Below are 26,067 nucleotides of genomic sequence, written 5' to 3'. Positions count from 1 at the left end.
AGAATCAAGCATCCTGATATTTTTGCCAAGCACAAATATGATACTTGCTCAGAAGGCATATATGGGGCAGACATGAGGAAAAGCTGGAGGGACAGAGAGAAAATAGACAAACGCTGCATCTCTCAGCGTGGCTCATGGACCAGCAGCAAGGACATCACCTGTAAGCTTGTTAAACACACAGAACCTTGGGCCTCACCTGGTGAATGGAAATCTGCATTTTAGTAAGATTGCTAAATAATTACCATGCATATTAAAGTTTGAAAAGCACTGCCCTAAGGTTCAGCAACCCCCAGCCAGTCTCCTCTACCCTCAGCCCTAAGAAAATATTCACCAGAGAAACCCAAAGTACTAATCCTCATGTTAATGTGTTCAAAGACTTAGCTGCTTATCAAAACCTAAACTGAGAGGTTCTGCAGGAATCCTCCAGTGAAAAAGGGCAAAAGATAGTCTGCACAACTGACGATGTTTTCAGACCCTGATGGTCCTGGAAGACAGAATTAAAGCAAAGGTAGCATGGAGGCAGTGAGCAAATGCCCCTGGGGTGGGAATTTCAAATTCTTTTTCCCCCATTTGTAACTCTAGAGAAGAACAATGGAAGCTACCACAGTCTGAAGCTTGCTGACTCAGACCAAAGCCTGCTTTCTTCTTTAGGGGATGTCTGTTAATATGTTCTTGGCTGCATTTTACCCTTTGCCCAAGAGAGTAGACATAAAACAACTTCCAAAAACCAAAAATTAAAGCTAAGTAACCAAAACAAAACAAACAAAAACAAAGACTGCATATAACCACAAAGGTAGAAGAACAACGTAGAACAATTCTTGTTTTTGGCATTGCTTAGTACTCTAATCTTTCCAGATGCACCACACTCTATTTTTGAAAAGCTTTAGGAGATCTGGCAATCTTCCTGTTAACAATTCCAGTGCGGGGAAATTCTACCTAACTACTAACCTAAATTTCTCATTGTCATATATGCTCATGTTCTCAATCAAGCAGCATTTCAGCTCTGACTCTGCTCTAGACGTGTAGGCACAAGACTCCCTCTCCTCTTTACCCTTTATCACAGTAAACTCGATTCCAGAGGGAGAAGTCCATAGCCAAAGGGCTTTATATTCCTCACCTCTACTCAGGCTCAATATGACACACCCGAGTTTGGTAACATTTTTGTAGAAAGAACCCCAACTGGAGAGGCCAAAAAATGAATCCTGCCCATTAATTTAATGTGTGCTTCTATCCATTGAATGTCTATTTACATTTCTCCTGGTAATTACTGCTCTCTCTAGGTATCTGCAGGGGGATTGGTTCCACGACTGTCCTCAGATACCAAAATCCACAGAAGTTGAAATTCCTTATATAAAGTGGTATAAGATTTGCATGTAATCTATGCACATCCTCCTGTACACTTTAAATCATCTCTGGATTACTTACAATACCTAATACGATGTAAAGGCTATGTAAATAGTTGCATCATTTATTTAATTCGTATTACTTTTTATTGTATATTTTAAAATATTTTCAATCTGATGCAGAACCTGAGGAGACACAGGTCCAACTGCACGGATTGATGTGTTTTGAAAAACAGCCGCATTCCTCTCAGATATATTTCTATATTTCATCTAAACTTTTTTCTGCTTTCTTCTACCAGCAGCACAACAAATGAGCTTTTGGAACTGGCATTCAGAATATTCCATTTCTCGGCAACAGCAACTGAATAGGTGATGGGCAGGTGACCCACATAAAGTCAATATGACATGTTTCTAGAATGATTGCGGAGTCATTAGGGAGAGACAAAATTAGTCTCTCACTATTGGTTTGTAAGCAGTAAGAATAAAAGAGAAAAGTCCACATCTGCTGGAGACATATCTTGGAGGTAAAGGATGAAACCAATCCTTATGAAAACAGGGTCAGAGGATGGAGAGAGAGGGCCCAATCCTGTGACATTTTTTGGTCCCTAAATGTGGACATTTAAGCAGCTGATCCCACTGCCAGACTTTTCAGTTAAAGAAGACAGTCTAGCAAAGTGACTGAAGAATGGACTTTCGAGTAAAACTACTTGAGTTCAGATCTTGGCTGTATATCTTAGCCACATGAACTTGGACACTCTGTATCTCATAATTTCAACCTGCAAAATAGAGACAAGGATAGTAGGTTCCCCATAGAGTGGCGAGGATGAAATCCATTAATAAGTGTTAAGCACTTCTAATAGTGTCTGGCACTTAGCATATGCTCTAGCTATGTTAGCTACTCTCAGTTAAGTGAGCCCTTATATCCCTTTTGTTGATTAATCCAGGCTCATTTGGCCTTTCTGTTTACTGCAAATACTCAAGTCCTAACTACATACACGAGAAGAAGTGGTTCACCCAAGTGTCTTTGTTGTTGTTTAAAATAAAATTTAAAATTCTTTGAACCGGGAGAAGCTACACCCAAGTGTTTGGTTTCTTTCTAACGGAGAGACTTGTCTGTGGAAATTAGCTCCAGAGCTGTTCCTGCATTGATGACCAAACCTTCCATGGCTCTCCATCCTATAGGGCAAAGACCTAAATCCTTACCTTGACATTGAGAAGCATCAAACAACTGTTCCCAATTCATCTTCCCTTCCTTGTCAGTAAGATGCAGCATAATCCCTGAAGCCAAGTTAAAATATTTCAACAATAACCTGACAGCATAGCTAATTCTCACTTCTGTGATTTACAGTGAATTTCTGCACTGGTGAACCTCTGAGTTTCTCACAATAGATATTTGATTAAATAATCCTACACTGGAAGAGTAAAGTGCATCACCTGTACCGGTCACTTCTCCCAAGCTTTTATTTTGTAGATTTGGAAAGGAAAACACAGATGCATCAAATATTGTGGTCTAGGTCACTTAGAGAACTAATCACACAATGATAACAGATTAAAATGACCATCTCTAGATATGGGCTGAGTTCCAATCCTTCCTTTGTTTCATATAATTATGTTGAACAGCCATTTTCAAATGATATTGGTCTTAAATATTTTAATTGAAAAGTTTAAAATATTTATATACCATCTTTTTTCTCCTTCCCTAAACCCTGTTTCTATTGGGAAAAATGTGCTTTTTCTCCCAATGTGGCACTTTATGTTGAATGCTTTAACCAAATCACAGAATTTGAGAGCAACTGTGATCTTACAGATTTTGTATTGAAGCATTTCTAAAGTCTGTTCCGTAGGACAACAATGTTGTAGGCCGGGCGCGGTGGCTCAAGCCTGTAATCCCAGCACTTTGGGAGGCCAAGACGGGTGGATCACGAGGTCAGGAGATCGAGACCATCCTGGCTAACACGGTGAAACCCCGTCTCTACTAAAACAATACAAAAAACTAGCCGGGCGAGGTGGCGAGCGCCTGTAGTCCCAGCTACTCGGGAGGCTGAGGCAGGAGAATGGCGTAAACCTGGGAGGCGGAGCTTGCAGTGAGCAGAGATCCGGCCACCGCACTCCAGCCTGGGTGACAGAGCGAGACTCCGTCTCAAAAAAAAAAAAAACAATGTTAGGATTTTAGAAGACTTGAAAATTTTCAAGTTTCAAGTTTGGAAAACTTGAAAAATGTTTTACCACTTTAAAACGGTAAAACATTTTAATTAACGGTGAATTAAAGAGCTTTCTTGCTCATTGGACATTCTAAACCTTCAACATACCAGCGAGCTACTGTTACTCTCTAGGCAAGAAACACAGAATGGAGTTTCTTTCTTTTTTCAGACATATTTGACCACACCGCCAAATTCTCAGGAAGGATTACTAAGGACATTTTATTCTAAGTAACACACATGAGAAAATATTGTTGTGAATCTAAGCTCCTTATTTTAAAAAAAAAAAAAAAAATGAAGAAAAGAGGCATTGACAAACCAGCCCAAGGTTTCAAAGCAAGTTAGTGACAGATCTGGGTCCCTAATCCAGGTCTCCTGCTGCAAATAAAGCAGCCTTCACATCACCTGCATCTTGGTCCACATAGATCTTCCACCATGGAGACAACTAGATCCATACTAATAATAATATTACCTTGCTTTTATAGAGTATCTGTCCTCCAAAATGCTCAAAGCACTTTCATATGTATTGCCTCATTTATCTCACTTGAGTAGCTCAGAATGGGTTCCGAGCAAGTTAAGGAAGACTGTCACTACATTTGCCTGTCTGGAGGGCCACGTGCTCTTAACGGCAACGGCAATATTAAAATCTCCCTACCGCTTATCATTCTTTACTATTATATTATTAAACATTTTTTTGAGCACAGCTCACTGTGACTATGATCTTTCAGGAGCTGATACAATGGTAGTGGGTGATAAAAGAAAATTGAGCATAAAAGTGCTGGTTTGTCTCGATTCCTTTGGTCGGCATGAAGCGTTGTTCATTTCCAGTTGCACCAGCCCTGACTCTGACAGAAGGCCATGAAATACATGCACCTTTGTCGCAGACCACTCCACCCAAGCTGGGGTTTCTTTTCGAAGGTATAATGGGATTATAATAAAGAATCTCATTGCCTTAAATAATAAACATCCACCTGGATCAAATAATACATTCGTTTGCTGTACTAGCCCCTATTTTTTCTGGTAACAAGCTAAATTAATCACTGCATTCTACCCTCAGAACCCAGATGAGACTGAGTAATGGAACATGATCTTCTGGGAGAACAGGAGGAAGAAGACAGATGTAAACTCGGGTTCAAAGTAAAACGTTTTCCTTCCATATTGGCTAGATGCCACTGGGGGCAACTGTCAGCAATGATCTGTGAGATGGCTATGAACAAGCAATGCAAAGTATCTGTTTCCCCAACCTCCAGCAATGACTCTACAAACGTTTCTTTGATTTTAAAGTATGATTTCTGGGGCTCCTTAAGTCAATGGGATTTTCTTCTTAATGCCCCTGACAGTATATGGAATTTTGAGGAGGTGATGATGCTATGTTTTAATAACAGAAGCTATAAATTTACCTTCAAGGTAAGAAAGTATAATATAAAAAATACACTACCTTGAGCGTCAGGAGACTTGAGTTCTAGCCTCAGTTATGCTACAAATAGCATTTGATTTCGATCGAAATTTATGTCACTTAAAGAGTTTATACCCCGCTAGGCGCGGTGGCTCACACCTGTAATCCCAGCACTTTGGGAGGCTGAGGCAGGTGGATCATAAGGTCAGGAGTTCAAGACCAGCCTGATCAATATGGTGAAACCCTGTCTCTACTAAAAATACAAAAATTAGCCAGGCTTGGTGGCATGCGCCTGTAGTCCCAGCTACTTGGGAGGCTGAAGCAGGAGAATCGCTTGAACCTAGGAGGCAGAGGTTGCAGTGAGCCAAGATTATGCCACTGCACTCCAGCCTGGGTGACACAGTGAGATTCCATCTCAAAACAAACAAACAAACAAACAAACAAACAAACAAAAAACAGTTTATTCCCAAGAGTGCACATAAGATGAGGATATGGTCTCCATTTCCACATCCCTCTTGAACAGCAGCAGCATGTCATTGCGTTGAGGATAATTCTTTTTTTTAAGGTGCAAATCCTGCAAGTCAACTACTTCATTTATTAGTCAATCAAAGAAACAACAATTTATTTCAACGCTCAAGAGGAAAAGAAAAAAGAAAAACCCGGCTCTGTTGTATTTATTGAGTTAACATGTTCATTTCTCTGACAAACCTTCCTAAGAGATTATCAGGGGTAATTTGAACAACACTCAGTTTTCCTTTTACATAGTGATGTTATCCAATTCTTATCTAAGGCACAACTTCAATGTTGTAAATTCGTGTTTTATTAGAAAAAAAAGAAAAACACTTAAGCCAAATCAAGAACAAGAACTTAAATGTATCCAGACACAGACATACATACAGTTCCAGATAATTACCACAGTCATCAATCTCTCAGCAGCTGAAAATAACAACTACAAGCATAGCTATAGTTCTTTGGAGTTAATAGTGCAACTCAATGTGTGTTATTACTTCTAATGGACTGAGGCTTACAGCCCACCTTTCACTATGTTAGGGTTAGGGTAGGGTGGTAGCCAAGAGAGAGAATTCAGCCTGGAGAAGCCAGAACAATCTGTTACCACTAGCTCTCCCGGGAGAGGAGGTCTGCTATGCCCTTGTGTTATGTCTATTATATGACTTCCTGGGCAGCTATCTGGTGTTGGTTCAAGTCAACATACTACAAAGTCATGGATGAAAATTATAAGAGACAGAGGCATGGAAACTCAATTAAAAAAAAAAAAAAGTTATGTATGTTCTTTGTACAACCCAAAGTCTTCCAAGTTGAGCTAGAACTCTATTTAAACCTGCAGAGTCCCTTTCTTATAGCCACATACATCTCCCTTGCTCTAAGATTAAGGCACAATACATTTACAGTTCCTAGTCACTTCAAATACATCACAATGGCAGCAAGATCGCAAACACACAGCTTTGAGCTCCCAAGTCAGTTTGACCTCCACTAGGTGGCGCTCCATATTAACGCAGTTCTTCAGCACCTTCTGGAAACACAGCCTGGGGCTGTCAACAGTTGAGGGTCTTTAACTTTTGCTTGTCTCTGTCTTCCAAAGGGTATGCCTTTGGGAAAGTCTAAAAAATTAGCTGCGCCTCAGAACTCTGAAGACAACCAGTCACATAAGTTTACAGAGAGCTGATTGGCTGAGAGAGAAAGCAAAGGCTGGTGACACGTCACAGCATCGCCGCTCAGTAAACAACTGATAATCAAACCAGACAGAAATGGATTGCAGCTGTTGCACTGATACATAACACATCTAAAAAATATTTTCTGTCTTGTTAGAAAACCAATACATACGGCTTGAAAATCTTTACTACTGAAAATCAAATCAATTATTAAAATTCTTATGAATGTTCCTATAGCAACAATCCCAGAGAGAGAGAGAGAAGAGAAAAAGAGAAAGTAAGATGAAAGAGAGAGAAAAAGAAAGAGAAAAGGAGAAAGATGAAAGAAAAGAAAGAATGAGAAAGGAAACAAAGAAAGAAAAAGAAAAGAGAAGAGAAAAGAAAAAAGAAAAAGAAAAGAGAGAGAGAGAGAAAGGAAGGGAGGGAGGAAATAAGAGAAGGATAATAAGAATGGTCAAAAAGACAGTAGGCAGAGCAAACTTGGGAAACAGAGATGAGAGATGTAAATAAAACATGACTATGAGAGGTTGAAAGAGTCCTTGGGAAAGGGATGGAGGCTGACTTCTGTGAATGAGAGTCAAGAGTGAAATGAAGAAAGTGATCTAGGCCATACCTTGGGCAAAGCATATTTCGGAAGCTTCATTTGGGCAAACGCATTCCTTCGGTAAGACACGTAGTAATGTGGCCGCCCTCCTGATGTCAGCTGGATCATAAAAACAAGATTGTAAGAAGCTCAAGCTACGATGACAGACACAGGTCACAGAACAGCGACCTGAATGGAAGGAGGTAGTTTCCAACACAACAAATGGCATTAATGTCTACTGCAGACACATGTAAAGAATTGGCATTCAGTTCAAACACAACTTATAAAGAGTATGTGAGCTGGTCAGAGGCCCAAACTGAACCTACTGGACAAAAATACAATTCTTAAATTTGCACTGTGGCTCAGATGCCAGAAAACATTTTGAGTTATTTTTTTCAAATGATACTAACCTTGGGGTACACTGGCTGATTGCCATCACCAGCCCAGGTCTCTAGACCCAAGTCTATGACCCTACAAGTAGGTAGGTCCCTGTGCCATATCAGAATGAAACGGCCCAAGTCAAACAGTGGCAGAGCTGGAGGCTCACATTTCTGGGCACTGAATTCCAGTTTGATGGTGTTACACTGATGATTATGGGCACATGGCACAGACAGGAGTGCTGGTGTATCAGACACAAAACCAGGCTAGGATTGTCATCCAAATTCAATGTAGGTCTCTTCTATTTAATTTTATTTATTTATTTATTTATTTGAGATTAAGTTTCACTGCTGTTACCCAGGCTGGAGTGCAATGGCACCATCTCAGTTCACTGTAACCTTCACCTCCCAGGTTCAAGTGATTTTCCTGCCTCAGCCTCCTGAGTATCTGGGATTGATTACAAGCCCTTGCCACCACATCCGGCTATGTTTGTATTCTTTTAGTAGAGATGGAGGGTTTCACCACGTTGCCCAAGCTGGTCTCGAACTCCTGACCTCAGGTGATCGACCCACCTCGGCCTCCCAAAGTGCTGGGATTACAGGCATGAGCCACTGCGCCCAGCCTTTTAAAAATTTTTTTAAAGCTAAATCTCACTGTATTGCCCAGGGCTAGAGTGCAGTGGCACAATCATAGCTCACTGCACCCTTCAACTCCTGGGCTCAAGCAGTCCTCCCCAGGAACTGAGACTAAAAGCAGGTGCCACCACAGCCAGCTCCCCTCCAATTTTGTCCAAAGCATGCAGCTCAATGAATCCTGGTGGGTGTGAGAGAAGGCAGGAAGGGGTGTGGTCTCCAGCCCAGCATATGAGCAACCTGCAGGGCACAGTGTCAAGGGCACCACCACCAGTCTCTCTCGCTCTTTCGCAGCCACCCTTAAACTCTTTAAATGCCTGGAGTTTCAATGACAGCTGGAGTTTGCATACCCAGAAGGTCGACAAATGTGCATGTTCATCACATTAGGAATGTGACTTGGAAAGTGATCATCTTCACTATCATGTGGCCAGATCACCTCTTAGGTCTAGTGAGGGGCTATAGGATGTTCATGGTGGCATGGGTAAAGACTGTCTGAAATTCCAAATGCAGAATTGATTCTCATTTGTAAGTCATAGATGTGGATCACAAACTGTTATTAGAAACCAGAAAAGGTTCCTGGGAGCGGCACTGATAACAGAAATGAATTATTATAGACAGAACCAATACGTGTAACTATTCGAATGTCCCTTGACAACTTGATGCTGAAATTGTCCGAGTATTAATTACTAATTTTCCTGAAGAATAAAGAAATGGGGTGTGTGTGTGTGTGTCTGTGTGAGATCACATGTGAAACATGTTAAAAGTACACAGGCCAATGGGCACTTAAACAAATGGCCTCCTCGAAGCATGTAATTAAATATTCTAAATTCCAATTTCTTGTCGAAATAAATGTATTACTGTCTAGAATGGGTCTTTATGTATAATTTTATATATACATATAAGCTATTTAGTAATTGTACCTTTGTCATTTTTAACATGGAAGGCGGTAACTGAGTTTTTAAATGCATTGTCCAAACAAGCTTAAATTTCTCCTTGAATGCTGAAAAGCAGTGCAGCATATTTGCTTCTTGTCTCTACTAACAACTCAGGAAACTTCAGCTTCTTAAACTGTTCTCCACTCTCCTGGGGGTGAAAACCCTGGCTGAATATATCTGCTCTGAAGTGTCTTTATTCTAATCACAGTTGGTGCATGACAATAAAAGCTGATTACTCACCCCCTGGCCTCTGCCTCCCACTATCTCCAGCCACCCCACAGCTTCCCTTCCCATTCCTGCTTCTCCACTTTTAAAGTGGGTATTGGGGAGGGGGCTGATTGGCTGACCCTTCCCCAGATAGAAAGAGACTGACATATTTGTTCAGTCCCTTTGATAACTGGAAGCTTCTTTGGAATGCAGGTGTGGGGGACAGATCATACTGTGCATCATCCTAGAGACAATCTCACTCCTCTCTGTGATGCCTTCATGACCCCATATGGATAAGATCCTCCGGACACAGCCCAAAGAAACTCATTACTATTCTGTTACTATAGAAGATTCCACATTCAGTAATTATCCTTTTGTTGAAAAGATAGTGATTTTCCCCTCTCTTCCTACCTCCTTCCCTCCCTCCCTTCCTCTCTTTTTGACTCTTAATGGAGTGTAAAGCAGGCAAAAGGGATTGCAATAGGGACAGAAACAAGGAAAATAAAGGTTTCTGAGACAATCAACAGAAGTGGATTTTTCATACCTGAACAAACACATAATGATCCTGAACAATCAAAGAGTCTGGGTCAATGTAGCCTGGAAAAGGTTGATTCCTGTTGGCCTCTGTACAGTTCTGCATTCGGCAAGTTAGATAATGTGAATCTGAAAATAAACAAATAAATAAAAAACATGGGGTTAAGGGGGATATACAGATAGAGCTTTAGAGTCAGGGTGGACGTTTGCTATTTCCCTTACCATTTCCAATTCTTTTTTTTTTTTTTTTCTTTTTGAGACTGAGTCTCGCTCTGTCGCCCAGGCTGGAGTGCAGTGGTGCCATTTTGGCTCACTGCAAGCTCTGCCTCCCGGATTCACACTATTCTCCTGCCTCAGCCTCCCAAGTAGCTGGGATTACAGGCTACCACCACCATGCCTGGCTAATCTTTTGTATTTTTAGTAGAGACGGGGTTTCACCGTGTTAGCTAGGATGGTCTTGATCTCCTGACCTCGAATTCGCCCGCCTTGGCCTCCCCTCCCAAAGTGCTGGGATTACAGGCATGAGCCACCGCGTCCCGCCACCATTTCCAATTCTCTAAACAAGTCTCATAATCTTTGTGAAATACATTATTGTCATTGTTATTATTATTTAAATTATTATCATTATTATTTTACTCACTTGCTCTCAATACCACCTACAACATCTCCTGGTGCTTCCATCAAGTCTTGATATCCTAGAATACTAAATTCTTGCTAATTATTTTTTTCCCTCCCAAACCCAAATGAAAATATTTTCAAAAAACTGGCAATAATACTTGCGATTTCATGGTCAATTTTTTTTTCATTAGTAGGTTTCACCTTCACACTTTGATCTTTGACAAACAGGAAAACACACATACATTTGATCATTCATCATCTAATGATAAAATGATGTTGTTATAAGATTCTAGGTTAAGATAAGGGTTTTTCTTTCATAATTCATTCGAAGTAAAACAGAGCTGGGCACTGTGGCTCATGCCTATAATCCCAGCACTTTGGGAGGCCAAAGCAGGCGGATCATGAGGTCTGAAGCTCACAACCAGCCTGGTCAAGATGGTGAAACCCCGTTTCTACTAAAAATACAAAATTAGCTGGGCGCGGTGGCAGGCGCCTGTAATCCCAGCTACTTGGGAAGTTGAGGCAGAAGAATCACTTGAACCCAGGGGACGGAGGTTGCAGTGGGCCAAGATCACGCCACTGCACTCCAGCCTGGATGACAGAGTAAGAGTCCGTCTCAAAAAAAAAAAAAAAAGCAAAACTGAATTGGGAGGAGTTCCTTGAGTCAAGACTTTGTTTTTATTTTACAATTGGATCGATTAAGACCTTGGATCTCACCCGATCATCTGATGATAAATACAATATCAGTAATGAGAACTCTTACATCAGTTTGATCTCTATTACTGGAAATATATTTTATGAAGGAGGCTATTCCTGTTTTTTGAGCACACTATCCTGGTCTCTATCTAATCAGATTATGTTACTCCCTTACGTAAAATGCCTTTTGCCTCATTGCCTTGAGAATAAATTCAAACTCTCCACCACCCACCACGCCAACCCTCCAACCTCCCCCACTTCTCACCATGCTCTCTTCTTCTCTCTCTGTAATTCTTCTAATCCACCCTACTTTATGTTCAGGAAGTTGGCCAAACCTTCTACCACTTTAAAGACTCTTTATTTGTATTCCCTCTGCCTAAAATGCTTCTCCCCAGGCTGTTCTCAAAGCAGGTTCTAGATTTTTGGCTAGCTCACTGTTATATCTGAGGATCTTCCATGATTATTCTTTATCACGCACCATCCCATTAATTCTCTCTATGGAATTTATCACAATATAAAATTACCTTGTTATTTCTTTCTTACTGAGCCCTGCTCCCATTAGAATGTAATCTTCATAAAGACAAATGCCTTTTTTGTTTTGGTTGTTGCTGTTATTCACTGTCGTGCCCACCAGATCCTAATATTGTTGCCGGCACACAGTAGCCAATAAATGAATATTTGTCGGAACATGCCACTTATTGAAATATATCCTTTAGAGTATAAAAAAGAAGTTATTTTACTTGTTTTTGATGCTTAATGAGTAGGTGGGTTTGATTTTAAGATACCAGAGACTTATGCAGAAATCCACTTTTCCAAATTAAAATATCAGAAGATGATTATTTACGTGAAATTGAGGTGGGGAATAGTATGTCGAGAGACAGATAAGCTAGATATAAGGATTCAGTAAAGATTTCTCTTAAGAAAACTAGGAAGGCGAAGTTGTCCAGGACCACCTTTACTTAAGGAACTTGTGTGTAACTGTATTCTGCAAAGAGTGCCACTAGGGGTCGGCATATATTCTTGCTCCCTCTGACCAATGACTGATGGGGTTTCTGATAAACTCTCAGGAGACAGTGGAGAGCCTTACACACCATCTTCCTTCACCCCACTGCCATTTCCCAAGATGGGGATAGCTCTCAAGCGCTTTAACCTGTCTAGTCCTGGTGTGAAGCCACCTCCAAAATTAAATTAGAGTCCTCTATTCTTCCTTCCTCATCTCCTTTTTCAGGCATTCCTGTAATTTCATGTTAGAGCAGAACACAGGATCTTTTTAAAGACAGTTTCTGGGACTCATCCCTTCCCAGAACGATCCTCCCTCTAGCACACAAAATCTTTACCTCACAATTTTACACTCTGCCAGACCATTTTACAGCTTTTAAGTGACTTCTGTTTTCCAAAATGTAGCTTGGGGGTCATAGAAACAACGGAGATTTATGACAATAAGAACTGGGCTTGAATTCTGGTGTGGTTTATTTATTAGCTGTGTAGTTCATAGGAAACCCTTTCATCTTCCCGAGCCTTGCTGTTACTGCAGTGCTAACCAATGTTCCGTCTTGGTTTATCTGTTCGTGGTACAGAAAGCTAATCACTGAGACAATGAGTATTGCTAAGGAAGAAGACCTGAATTAGGTGCCACAGCTGAGGAAACGGAAGATCAGTCTCAAATCTATCTTCCTGACAAACTAAAATTAGGAGTTTATATAGCAGGGAAGAAATGTAACCATGTGTGGGAAAATAGGAATTAAGGGGTGTAAGGAAGAAGAGCTGGTCAACAGCAAGCAAGTTGTCAGTTAGGCAATCAGGATGGGTGAGGGATCTGGTGTCTTATTGTCTAGATGCAGTGATCTGGTAAGCTTAAGTTCCTTGATGATATCTGGGAGGCCTGATGGTTGGTTTCCTGATAAAGCAACTCAGATGAGAACTCGGATAAAACAAATGTAACTTTCTCAAGTTTGAAGACTGGGAGGATCAATTTCTGTGTTCATTCAAAAGAAAGCATAAACATCATGTTCTATGGGACAACTGGGCCAGTTTCACTGCTTCCTTCATCTATTAAAGGAGGATGCCAATATCAATTATCTTGTACTTTAGCTGTAAGAATTAAAATAACATATATGCTCAATGTTTTGAAACTCAAACTCATACAGATGTTAGTTGTTATGATTAAGAATGATAATACTTCTGTTTTCTGTTTTGCTACCTTTCATAATGATGAGAGCTTTGGGAACACGCTTAAAAAGACTAGTTAAGCCAAATTTAAATATTCCAGTTGTATTTCTGAATCAGGTACTTTGGCGAGCTGCTGAACACCCATTTTTCTCTGCCTTTTTGCTGAAATATCCAATATTGGATCTGTCAGCTCTTCTTTTCTCCATGTGACTCAGAAGTTCCCATATGCAGGAATGAATGTTGTCACTCTAAACCCACTCAAGCCTTCCTTCTCCACTTGCCATTGGTTGTTTTAGAAGGGGGCATTTAAACCTAGTATTGGTACATGAGAAGTGAGGAGAGAGCTTTTAAGGGGAAGCTGAGAGATATCAGGAGATACAGCAGAAGATCTTCTGCCTCTGTAAACACTGTGTCTCAATGTGAATGGCTCTAGGCTTCTGGTTGCCCAAAGGAGCCAGTCTTACAGTCAAGCTTACACAATGAGTATGACAACTAGATGGAAAGTACCCATTCCCTAATGACATCATTGAGCTGTTGATGGTACTGAGCCTCAAGCTGCCCAACCTCTGTGCCTCTTGTTATGTGAGATAATGAACAAAAAACAATGGCTAAACACAATATGAACTTGTTAGGAGGTCTTGAGCTTCTAATTACAAATACAATTTCCAACTAGAACTTCTAAGACTGACACCTAATGAGGACTTGATGCATACATAATTCTTGTTTTATTTGTATTAATGTCTGATGGCTCTTTTCTTTTCCTTAAGACCTAAATCTCCTCTTCAGAGGTCCCTGTACAAACATAAGATGGAAAATAATAACATACTCCTTTCATGTTTCTAACTCATCTATATAGACATTATTATCTAAGGGATTTTAGGGAGAAAACAAAGATGGAATCTAACATTTGTTAATCATCTATGAGCCAGGCAGTCTGAAACATGTTCACATAGCTATAGTACATTTAATATTCACAACACTACAGAGTATATCAACTGATTTTGCAGATAAAGAGAATGAAGCTAAAAATTAGTGATTTGTAGAAATGGCAGTATGTGGTTGCAACATGGTTAGACTGACTCCAACTTTGGTTTATTTCTACTATACTATGTTACATGAAAAATCCCAGTGAGTTTGGGGCCAATCTTTGTTAAGTCTGGCTTCTATCTAAGGTTCAAACAGATACCCCTAGATACAAAACATGAACACCTTAACATTTTTGAATGGCAATTTGGCAATATGAATCAAGATACTTAAAAATGTGGGACCAGCCTGACCAACATAGTGAAACTCCATCTCTACTAAAAAAAAACCCACAACAATTAGCCAGACATGGTGGCATGTGCCTGTAATCCCAGCTACTTGGCTGGGAGTCTGAGGCAGCAGAATCACTTGAACTCAGGAGGTGGAGGTTGCAGTAAGCCGCGATCATGGCACTGCACTCCTGCCTGGCAACAAGAGTGAACTCTGTCAAAAAAAAAAAAAAAGAGATACCCTTTGACCTAGGGTTTATTTCTGAGAATTCTATGTAAGGAAAAAGTCAAAGATCAATGCAAAGATTTAACAACTAAGATATTTATTAGTGTTATGTATAATAAAAAATTATGGAGAAAACATAATGGGCAACAATAGAAAAAGAACTTAATAAACTATGGAACATTTAGAGTTTGCTATTAAAATCTTGCTTTTATGAGGGAATGCTGAATATATTTTATATTATAGAAGTAGGTTACCAATTAGTAATATTATTCCAATGTTAATTTCCTAGCTTTGGAAAATATACCATGGTTACGTAAAACGTTAATGTTAGAGGAAGCTGGGTATAAAGTACATGTATTCTGTACTATCTTGGGTACCTTTTCTGTGTATCTAAAATTATTCCAAAATAAAAGTTTTTAAAAAGTAGGTTACCAAAATATGTGCATTATGGACCTGAGGTTTTTTGGCAGGTTGTATATATAGATATCTATAAATGTATGTTTGCACAGGAAAAATGAATAAAAGATATATATGAGATGTCAACAACAGCGGAGAGGCACTAATGTGAAAGAGTTGGCAATCTGTACAACAAATCCCTAGTCCAGCCCCTCTATAGCCGGGCAAGTAGGGGAGGGGGGAGTCAAGATGGGCTGTGAGATCAACTGTCTCTCTCTGCTTGTTCTTTCTCTACTTCCCATGCCGCATATTGCTGTTGAGCTGTGCAATACGGCTACCTTTGGTCTGAGAATTACCAAGTGTAAAAGTAGGGACACAAGAAAAGCCCCGGAAGAGGTCTTCAAACCACTTCTTCCTCTGAGTGGCTCAAAGTGAAATTTGCAAGCTGAAGGGGAAATGATCCATTTTGAACAGTCTGCCCGTGGTAAAGTGTTCCTGGTTTGTTCCCTTTCTCCTCCTAATGGAAACAGAAAGAAATTGGCTGCACTTCATAATGAGGGACCAATCACTCTTATTCCCCCTGGGGCTTGCTGTAATAGCATTAAGTATGATGAACTCTTTCCATATTCAATTCTGGTGAGTGTATGATGTGATTCCATAGGAAGTATCTTGTAATCTGGCATTAATTAATGTCAATTAATGCATGCAACTGCTAGACATTAGAATTAATTTCATTACTTTTCCTACACAGATGTTTTCCTTGCCATAGGTAATTAGGACACTGTGCTGTTCTTTTCAAGCATCTTCACTCTCCGCAACAGCTGCTGCTTAGAATAATGCAATCCCCATCCACCCAAAACCTGTGCTGTTCTAGAAAAGGGAAGCTGCTTTTAAAAAGGTAGGCTTTGAACAGAGGATCAGAGGTTTAAATGCAGGCTCAAGGCCTGCTAGCTTAGTAAATCACTCCACATCTCCAAACTCTGATCTACAAAATGAGAATAAACAATATCCGTCTTGCCAGAAGTTATGACATTTGATTGCCTTAGTCCTGAAATGTGTTGAGTCTAGCACCAGGTTAGACTGTACTCACATAATAGTAGCTGTTGTTGGTATTTAAGTCCTCTCTCTTCAATCACCAATACTGCTCACTGTCTCAAGCTAACCACCTGTAAAGTACTAAGCATATTTCTACCTGAGGCAGCTCCTCTCCTCTCCTCTCCCCTCCCCTCCCCTCCCCTGCCTTCCCCTCCTTTCCTTTCCTTTCTTGACAGAGTCTCACCCTGTCACCCAGGCTGGAATACAGTGACAGCAATCTCGGGTCACTGCAACCCCCCGAGTTCAAGCGATTCTCCTGCCCCAGCCTCCCAAGTAGCTGGGACTACCATGCCCAGCTAATTTTTGTATTTCTAGTAGAGATGGGGTTTCACCATGTTGGTCAGGCTGGTCTCGAACTCCTGACCTCATTTTCATCTGCCTTGACCTCCTGGGATTACAGGAGTGAGCCACCACACCTGGCCACTTCTTTCTTTTTATATTCAATTTTAATTTGGGTTAAAGATTTTTTTCTTTTAAGTATGTTTTTAAAAACACCATGAAAAAATATTCTCCTTCTATAATAATTAATATAAATACAAATCTGCATAGGCAGTACAGTGTGTGGTAGTGGTTAGCAGACAGCACTGCAAAATAAGTAGGGCTACAAGGAGAATGTGGAAGTCACCTCTGCACCCAACACACAGGGCCAATCGGTGGGTATGGCAGGTGTTTCGTCTTCCTGTTGGAGGGATCTTCTGGGTCCTAGTTCCATCTCCAGCATGGCGTGTGACTCTGAGAAGGTCATTGACCAAGCTCGGTTTTAGACTATTTCTTTCCATAATGAGAGTTATTAGAAGCTTAGAAACAAAAAGGATGCTACAAATCAGACTATGACTTTAAGATCCAATAAATCTTTACCATAAATTATCCACTGAAACCTGTTTCCTTCCCACTGCTGCCAAAACAAAACAAAGCTCTGTGATGTTGCTGGCAAGTCTGTGTCTTGAGGGCTTCTGCTATTTCTAAACGGCATGCTTATTCCTGGCTGACTCCCTATGTTCATTCAGAGAGTTCTGCTGGTTTCAACTGTCTTTTCCTTTCCTGTTATTCAGTCCAAATACTTCCTGGACCTTCTTCTGTGAAGTTTTTCCTGGGGCTTAGACAAACCTTTCCATCCCCAGAATGTCACTGATAACAGCAGCAGCAGCATTAACCTCCAAAATAACCAGAGCAACCTCTCCTCGGGGTCAGGAACTGTGCTAAGTGGATCACATGATTTTTTCTCTCTTAAACTTTGTTTAAAATCCAGGCTGGGCTCGGTGGTTCACACTTGTAATCCCCAAACTTTGGGAGGCCGAGGCAGGTGGATCACTTGAGGTCAGGAGTTCGAGACCAGCCTGACCAACAGAGCAAAAAAATATATTACAGATCTCTGGGACCCTATCCACCCATTCTATCATTCAACACATATTTATTTAGCACCAAATACTTTAATTTTCCCTAATATTGCAGAAGTTTAATTATAAACAAAGCTAGAAACGATGGAAGCAAGCATAAGCACTTTAAAACTCACCTCTTCCTCATTGTTTCCACTTGGAAACAATTTAAATCAGCAATTTAAGCAATCTGTTTAGAAGCAGAACAGATTGTAAAGCCCATACAGGTGCATATAACTTCTCCTTTTGTTCTACTGCTCTATTACTTGTTTTGAAACTTTTGTATTAAATGTACTCATCTCACACACACACACACACACACACACACACAACACTCTGCTGTTCATATACATTTAATTCCTATCATTATTCTAGTGCCCTCTGTCACACGTACCTGCTAGAAATTGAGAATGTCAAAAGTGAGATTCTAGTCTTGGCTCCAGAAAGTTTACACAGAGGACAAGCTACTTCTGTAAAAATTATAAACTGACATCAGATGTTCTAGCTTGGCATGATGAGTTTGTGATTTAGCATTGCTTTCTTCTATGAAATTTCTTGATTTGGTACCAGTGTAATTGACTAAACATTGTATTTTATTGTTGGCCTTTAGGCATTCAGGAGGCCATGACTACTACAGGGAAAATTCTGGGATCATCAAATTTAGCCAAGCGTGAAACTAAAAACTGGGAACATGAGAGAGAAAATGAAAAGCATACTATTAGGTTGGTGCAAAGAGTCACTGTGGTAATTGCCAAAAACCGCAATTACCTTTGCACCAATTTGATAATATAAATACAGAAAGTTCCCTGTCCAATTACAGTGCAGCATGATGAGTGCATCCTAGGAGGAATGGAAGTGCTATGGGCTTGCTGGTGAGACATTCAGGCCTCCTACCTCTGCACAGATGTTTTGCTCTGTCCTAGAAACTTTTCCTGTGACTCTGAATTTATTTCACTTTGTATCACACAGAGCTGTGGACTTGTTATTCCTCCATGGCCTATTTAGTCCTCGTTAGGCTAGAGACTATTTTACTATTCAGTCTATGTTATAGAGGGAATTACTTTTGTCAGGGATGGGGACATTATGGAAGAGCTGAGGGAAAGCCTAGAAGGCTGCCTGGAATGATGACAAGGATAACTCATCATTCTAGAAAGAAGGAGCACTGGGCAGGAGCACAGAGGCATGAGAGAATGTGAGATGTGTTTGGGGAACACTGGCTGTGTGTTTTGCAAGAAAGTCCTACTGGAAACCCACACTAGAACCTAGTTCAGTTGGATAAAGACAGAAAATTACACACAAGGTCACACTCAATCATGGAGAACTGAGAAGCATATCACATAACTTTCCAAATTAAGTTTACAAAGACAGTAGGGGGCAAGGGAAGGAGTTAAAGAGAGACAGAGAGAGAAGGATAAAAAGTAGGGAAAAAAGAAGAAAGCAAGCAGGAATGAAAGTAGAAAGCGGGCAGGAAGAAATGAGACTGTTTAGCTCATGGAGGAGAAAGCATACAGTTTCCAGTTTCTTCTCCAGGTGTTTTATTTTTATTTTTAGAAGGGGGAGAGAGGGGAGAGGGTGTGCACATTTATTTACATGTGTCTACATGCTATAAGATTAATTTCAGAACAGAGAGACACTGCCTCTAAGACATGTGGACACATTCAATCAACAATTTCTTTTTTTCTTTCTTTTTTTTTGTTTTTTGTTTTGTTTTGTTTTTTTGTTTTAGATAGAGTCTCTCTCTGTCGCCAGGCTGGAATGCAGTGGCACCATCTCGGCTTACTGCAACGTCTATCTCCCAGGTTCAAGCGATTCTACCTCAGTCTCCCAAGTAGCTGGGACTATAGACAAGTACCACCACGCCCAGCTAATTTTTGTATTTTTAGTAGAGACGGAGTTTCACCATGTTGGCCAGGATGGTCTCGATCTCTTGACCTCGTGATCCAGCAGCTTCAGCCTTCCAAAGTGCTGGGATTACAGGCGTGAACCACCGCGCCCGGCCTCAGTGAACAATTTCTTAGTTATTTTTATCATCCTCCATACCAGCTATCATACCTGAAACACAGGAGATGCTCAACAAAGAACAGTATGGCACAGTCCTTGTCTCAGTGGAATAAAGACAGATGACACGTTTGCCCGCCCCTCCCTCTATTCCAGCCACCTGGCCTTCTGTTATGCCTCAGCCATGCTAAGTATGCTCATATCCATACCCTTTGCATGTACTCTTCCCTCTGTCTGAATGCTCTTCCAGCAGGCAGACACACAGCTCTCTCCCATATTTCCATATAGACTTGGCTTAAATACCAAATGCCACCTTATCTGAGATTTCTTCCTTGATGGCCCTCTTTCTCTGATCACTCTCTATTCTCCCCATTCTGTTTTTCTCATACATTTGTCGCTCCACTTCTCATACAAATGCTTCATATATTTTTTATAACATCTCCCCTAACTAGAAGGTAAACTTTATGAGAGCAGAGCCTTTGCATCCACTCCTAATCATCCCTTATTCATGCCTAGAAGAGCATCTGATGTGGTGTAGATGTCCAACAATATTTTTTGAATGAATGAATAATAGGTCCAGAGTAAAACGGACCTGGCTTTAAATCCTAACTCTGAAACAATGGAAAAAAACACTTAAATATTTGTAAGCCCCATTTCCCCATCATTAAAATGAGGAAAATAAGAATAGTATCTACCTCCAAGGGTTGTTATAAGTAAGGCAGCTGAAAAGTACCTAGTGTGCTCACACCAAATAAGTAATAGGAATATAATGCATGATCCTAGCATCACTGTTGCTTGAGCATTTAGAGGACAAAGGAAGAAAATATGTGAGTAAATGCCAGGGTCTTTATGATGCTACTTTTTTTAAGCAGGAGTCAGAAACATTAGAAATTTTTCAACACTTGGGGATTGCCACATCTGCATCTTATATGGAGTGCTGCTATAGTATTCCGAGGGATCCCAAGGACCCAATAGACGCCTAGATCTTTGTCCTAAAGTTAAGGTCTGTGAGTGAAAAGTTTTTTGTGCACCTTTGTTCTCTCAGCCTCAGCATGGAATATAAGGGCACAGACCTTCATGCAGGTGGGTGGGCACCTGGGAAGCAGAGGAAGTGGCATATAATGGCTACAAAGAACCCAATTTGAAAGCTGCCCAGCAGAGCCGGTTGTTGTACTGTCACTATCAGGCTTTTCAATGCTGTGCTAGGAGGCCCATGTTATCTTATTTCATGCTTTTCTGGTTGGTTGTTAGGGCTGTCTTCAGGTTACTAAATCAGAGAGGTCAAGTGGATGTCACTAGTCATTGAAATCAAGAGCCTTTTGCAATATGAAATATGGGGTCAGAGTAACACTGCTAGAAAAAAAAAAAAAAGCATAGTACTAGATTCTGGCTATACCAGCTAAACCTTGTTGCTTTATTTGGGGATAGAAGAGAGGTGAGAATGTGCATTTTCTCAGCATGCTGGGAAGTGGTAAGGATCTGTCAGAATCTGAAGCTGACCAGAAATGGAAACGTCTAACCTCTTCCAAGCTCTACCTTGGAAGTTATTAATAAATTGACTAAAAAAAGAAGATAAAGGAAGACTATGAAATGCGAGGTCTAATAATGGTAACTGTTGTGCTAGCGTTGGAACTTTGGCCAAAGTGGGGGGTGCCAGTTTGATATTTTTAAATGTGTATATCAGTGCCAAAGGTTTCATATTTTCTATTCAAGAGATTTGATTTTTTTAAAGTTCACTGAAGAAGAAATAAAGGTAGCGAAGAAAAACAAAAAAAATTCTCAACCTCACTCCTAATTAAATAAATACAGATTAAAACAATAAGGAGATGCCTTTTTAAAATTTGCTCTCAGATGGGTTATATTTGAAAAGTCTTCAATAATGTCCAAGATTGTTGAGGGCTTGCAAACACAGGCATTCTCATACTGAGAGTCTATTCATTGTTGCAAATATTTCAGGAGGCAATTTGACAATGTCTACAAAAATTTGAAATATATATACTCTCTGACCCAGGTATTTTCCTTCATCAAATTCTCTTTCAGTAGTGTTTGCTGCTTACGCGAGCTTGAATGCTTACTAACCAAATAAATAATATGTGTGTATATGTATATATTCACATTGTTTGAAATAGCCAGAAGTCTCTATATCTACAAAGGTCTCTATAATTTAGTAATTACTAAATATAGTTGACTTTATAATGGGGTTCTATATATCAATTAACCATGAAGTTGCTAAATGTATATGTGCTGATATGAAAAGATTTTTAAGTTGCATTTGTATTCACAAACACTAAATTTGCCACAATTGTTCAACAAGAACACTCGTGTAAGTATATGTGTGTGTATACATATACATAATCATCTGTATAAGCCTAAACAATTTCTGGAGAAATATAGCATATATATATATGCTGTATTTCATATATGTTATATATGTATATACACATACATATATAACCTCTTGGCTTTTTATTGTTATCATTGCTATTTTTGTTGGTATAAAAGTAATCTATTTTCATAGTAAAACCACTCTATAGCTAAGATATTGAAGACTTTGAGAACTGAGGTCTCTATTACCTCCCCAGAGCATTTCAGCAGCACTTACCTTATCCAAATTTTGACACACTTACTGTTCAATATGGAAACTAGGTTGGAAAGCTGGTGGATAGGATGTAGAAAATGAGATTTCCAGTTCTCACCCAAGACCAGAATTAGTGGGATGCATAGTTATATAAAGTTGTGAGTTTCTTTTATTTTATTTCTGCCTGTTAAAATGCTAGTTTGAGGCTCATTTCACAGAGTTCTCGGGCAGTCATTTTCACAGCTGGTTAAAGGGCCAAGGTTTGTTGTTCCCCAGTGTATAAGATTAGTCCTTGGGAAACTTGTTATGAGGTTACTCACTCATGCAAATAAACATTGGGACCAATAATTGTCCCCTGTCCCCTGTTCCTGCTGGCACAGATCACCACCAGTACAAAAACATTTGGGCCTTTTATTTCAGAAGTAAAAGGGAGAAGCAATAATGCCAAAGATGGTACTGCAGGTTCTCTTACAGATGACCATAATATACAACTATATATCCATGTGAAATTGCCATGTGAAAAATTCTGATAAAAGTTATGTTATTTTCCTCCAAAATCAAATATGCATAAAATGTGGCACCCAGTTTCAGGGAGTTAGTAAGTCTCTTGCATTCATCTGTTAGTGCTACAGGGCTCCACAGACCCAGTAGTTAAAGATCCTTCTTTCAGTAGATATACCTAAATAGTGACACACTAATATATTTATTAATTCAACAAATATTAAATGTTTCATCTGGGGGTGGTGGCTCATGCCTATCCCAGCACTTTGGGAGGTCAAGGCAGGAGGATCACTTGAGCCCAGGAGTTTAAGACCAGCCTGGGCAACATGGTGAGACCTTATCTCTAGTAAAAAAGTAAAATAAAATAAAAATAAAAATAAATGTTTCAGGCTCTAAGTTATATTTTGGACATAGAATGGAGATTAAATAAGATACAACTTTTCACACAGCTTTCAATTTAACAGTTTGGTCAATGTTTTCTCTTTAACTACATGCATGACACACACACATACACAAATGCACCTATGTTAGGTAAATCAATAGAATGTAGGTTTCCTTTTTAGTATTTTAATGTACTGGGCTCCTACAATGTACACACACACACACACACAGAATATTTAAACAATAAAGTATTTGCTTCCTGGATGAGAACCTGTCAATTTGTCCTCTTTGAACTCAGGCCAACAATAAATGCCACATCCAATAAATATGTTCAAAACTTTCAATACATCCTGTGATTGACTGTAGTTGAGCCTGCTCTTTTCAGCTCACCTCCCAAGGCAGAAAGTAATACCAGAGAGAATAACATCCTTGTCACAGATGTAAACTACAAGATATCTACATATAAGAGGCTAGCTGGTAAGAAACATCAGTGCCAACCATAGACTCTCACAGTACAAAAGCTTTCTAGAGGATCTAAGATAATGTACTAGTTTATATAAATAACCACACATTCCTATCCAGACACTTGTTTTGGGGGCAAAGTTTCAGAATCTGTGCCATGGACCCCATCAGCAATCTGAGAAAGCCTGTGGACTCATTTTTTCAGAATTTTTTTAATGTATAAAATAAATTACCCAGAATAAACAAAAAAACTAATTCAATTAAATTTAAATAAAGTTATTAAAAGATTAAAAAACAAGTATTTAATACCCTTGTATGTACTTTTTAAATTAATATATTATATATCAAGATCTACTGGCAGGTCTGATAACTACTACAATTTTGAGGAAAGAATGAGTATAAGTAATATTTTCAGATATAATGACTGTATTATTATATAAAAATTTCTGCGATTTCTATTGCGACAAAGTCGCTTATATTACTAATACTACCACAGTTTATTTCCAACCGTTATAATTGAAAGTAATCTTGTAAGTTATAAGGTTTGTAAAAATAAATATATAATTTTTTTTTCTCATGTAAAAACTAAAGCTTTCCAGAGCTCACCTCCCCTCAAATATGGGAACTTCAGTGGAAACAGAAATTATGTATAACATGTAATCTAGGGACATCTGAAATAGACCAAGAGTAAATTTTGAATAACGAACCCAGATAAGGATTCACAACACACTGCATGGGGAAGAGCCAAACTGGCAAGTGAGGGATTTTTCCTGTGTCAAATGTCTCAGTGTCTTGACTACAGAATATGTGAACACACTAAGGTCAGAAAATAACTTCTTGTTCAAAGTCAAAAACATGATGGCCAGGTGTGGTGGCTCATGCCTGTAATCTCAGCACTTTGGGAGGCCAACGTGGGTGGATCACTTGAGGTCAGGTGTTTGAGATCAGTCTGATCAACATGGCGAAAACCCATCTCTACCAAAACTACAAAAATCAGCCGGGCGTGGTGGTAGGTGCCTGTAATCCTAGCTACTGGAGAGTCTGAGGCAGGAGAATCGCTTGAATCCAGGAGGCAGAGGTTGCAGTGAGCTGAGATCTCACCACTGTACTCCAGGCTGGGCAACAGAATGAGCCTTCATCTCAACAAAACAAAACAAAACAAAACAAAAAAAACATTACATTATTGTAGAGTATATTTGGCATATACTCTACAAGATGTACAACCTAGAATAAAAACAATGGGTTCCATATATGTAAACAATGAATGGGGTCTAGCACAGTGGCTCATGTCTGTAATCACAGCACTTTGAAGGGCCAAGGTAGGTGGATCACTTGAGGTCAGGAGTTCCAGACCAGCCCAACCAACATAGTAAAACACCGTCTCTGCTAAAAATGCAAAAAATCAGCCGGACGTGGTGGCGGGCACCTATAATCCCAGCTACTCAGGAGGCTAAGGCAGGAGAATCACTTGAACCCGGGAGGCGGAGGTTGCAGTGAGCTGAGACCACGCCATTACACTCCAGCCTGGACAACAAGAGCAAAACTCCATCACACATACACACAAAAACTAATGATGATGATGATAATAATAATAATAATAATAAATGGATGGAGAATAAAAGAGGATTTCAATCAGGAAATGAGAAAGAGGCCGGCCATGGTGGCTCACGCTTGTAATCCCAGCACTTCGGGAGGCAGAGGCAAGCGGATCGCTTGAGGTCAGGAGTTCGAGACCAGTTTAGCCAACATGGCAAAACCCCATCTCTGCCAAAAATACAAAAATTAGCCTGGCATGGTGGCGCATGCCTGCAGTCCCAGCTCCTCAGGAGGCTGAGGCAGGAGGATGACTTGAACCTGGGGGGCAGAGGTTTCAGTGAGCCGAGATGGCGCCACTGTACTCCAGACTGGGTGACAGAGTGAGACTCTGTCTCAGGAAAAAAAAAAAAAAAAGGAAATGAGAAAGAGATAACAGAGATACGGATTTCTTAGCGCAGCTGATGAGACTGTAACCTGATTTTGATAAACACACTGTCAAATTGTGGCCGCCACATTTGCTAACACCTGGCTACCCTGACCTCTCTGTGCTATTTACTTCCAACCTCCTCCTCTCTGTTTGTTGTTGTTGTTTTAACTGGAGCCTTGGTTATTGAGACAATCTCTTTCTCTTTTTCTCTCTCTCTCTCTTTTTTTTTTTTTTTTTTTTTTTTTTAACACCATGACAGGTCAGGTGTTATGCTTAGACCCTTTAAATCAATTGGTAGGTTTTTTTTTTTTTTTTTTCTGTTTGGTTTTGACAGGGCTAACTTTTCAAATTAAATCCTTTTATTGAATTTTCACCCTTGGATAGTTTCTGAAGATGCTGCCTTTGCAAAAAAAAAAAATAAAATAAAGTAAAATAAATAAAATTAGAACTGATATATTTCATGCCTTGTGAAAGCTAAG

The 26,067-nt window shown here is 39.8% G+C and overlaps 1 protein-coding gene across 4 annotated transcripts in view; it reads right to left on the bottom strand.

Annotated features, from left to right (window-relative positions):
• LOC105478290 (sortilin related VPS10 domain containing receptor 1) overlaps positions 1-26,067 on the bottom strand; it is a 596,134-nt gene that overhangs the window by 132,680 nt on the left and 437,387 nt on the right. For all 4 annotated transcript variants that reach the window (XM_071069161.1, XM_071069160.1, XM_071069162.1 and 1 more), the window contains exons 7-8: positions 9,887-10,005; positions 7,221-7,310 (exon numbers count right to left, since the gene is read on the bottom strand). In XM_071069161.1, coding sequence (XP_070925262.1) covers positions 7,221-7,310; positions 9,887-10,005 — 209 coding nt within the window. The remainder of the gene's footprint in view (positions 1-7,220; positions 7,311-9,886; positions 10,006-26,067) is intronic.

Source organism: Macaca nemestrina, chromosome 9 (genome assembly GCF_043159975.1).
Source record: "Macaca nemestrina isolate mMacNem1 chromosome 9, mMacNem.hap1, whole genome shotgun sequence".
NCBI classification, from domain to species: domain Eukaryota; kingdom Metazoa; phylum Chordata; class Mammalia; order Primates; family Cercopithecidae; genus Macaca; species Macaca nemestrina.
The sequence above is the reverse complement of the archived record's forward strand: the minus strand, read 5'-3'. Positions and strand labels throughout refer to the sequence as shown.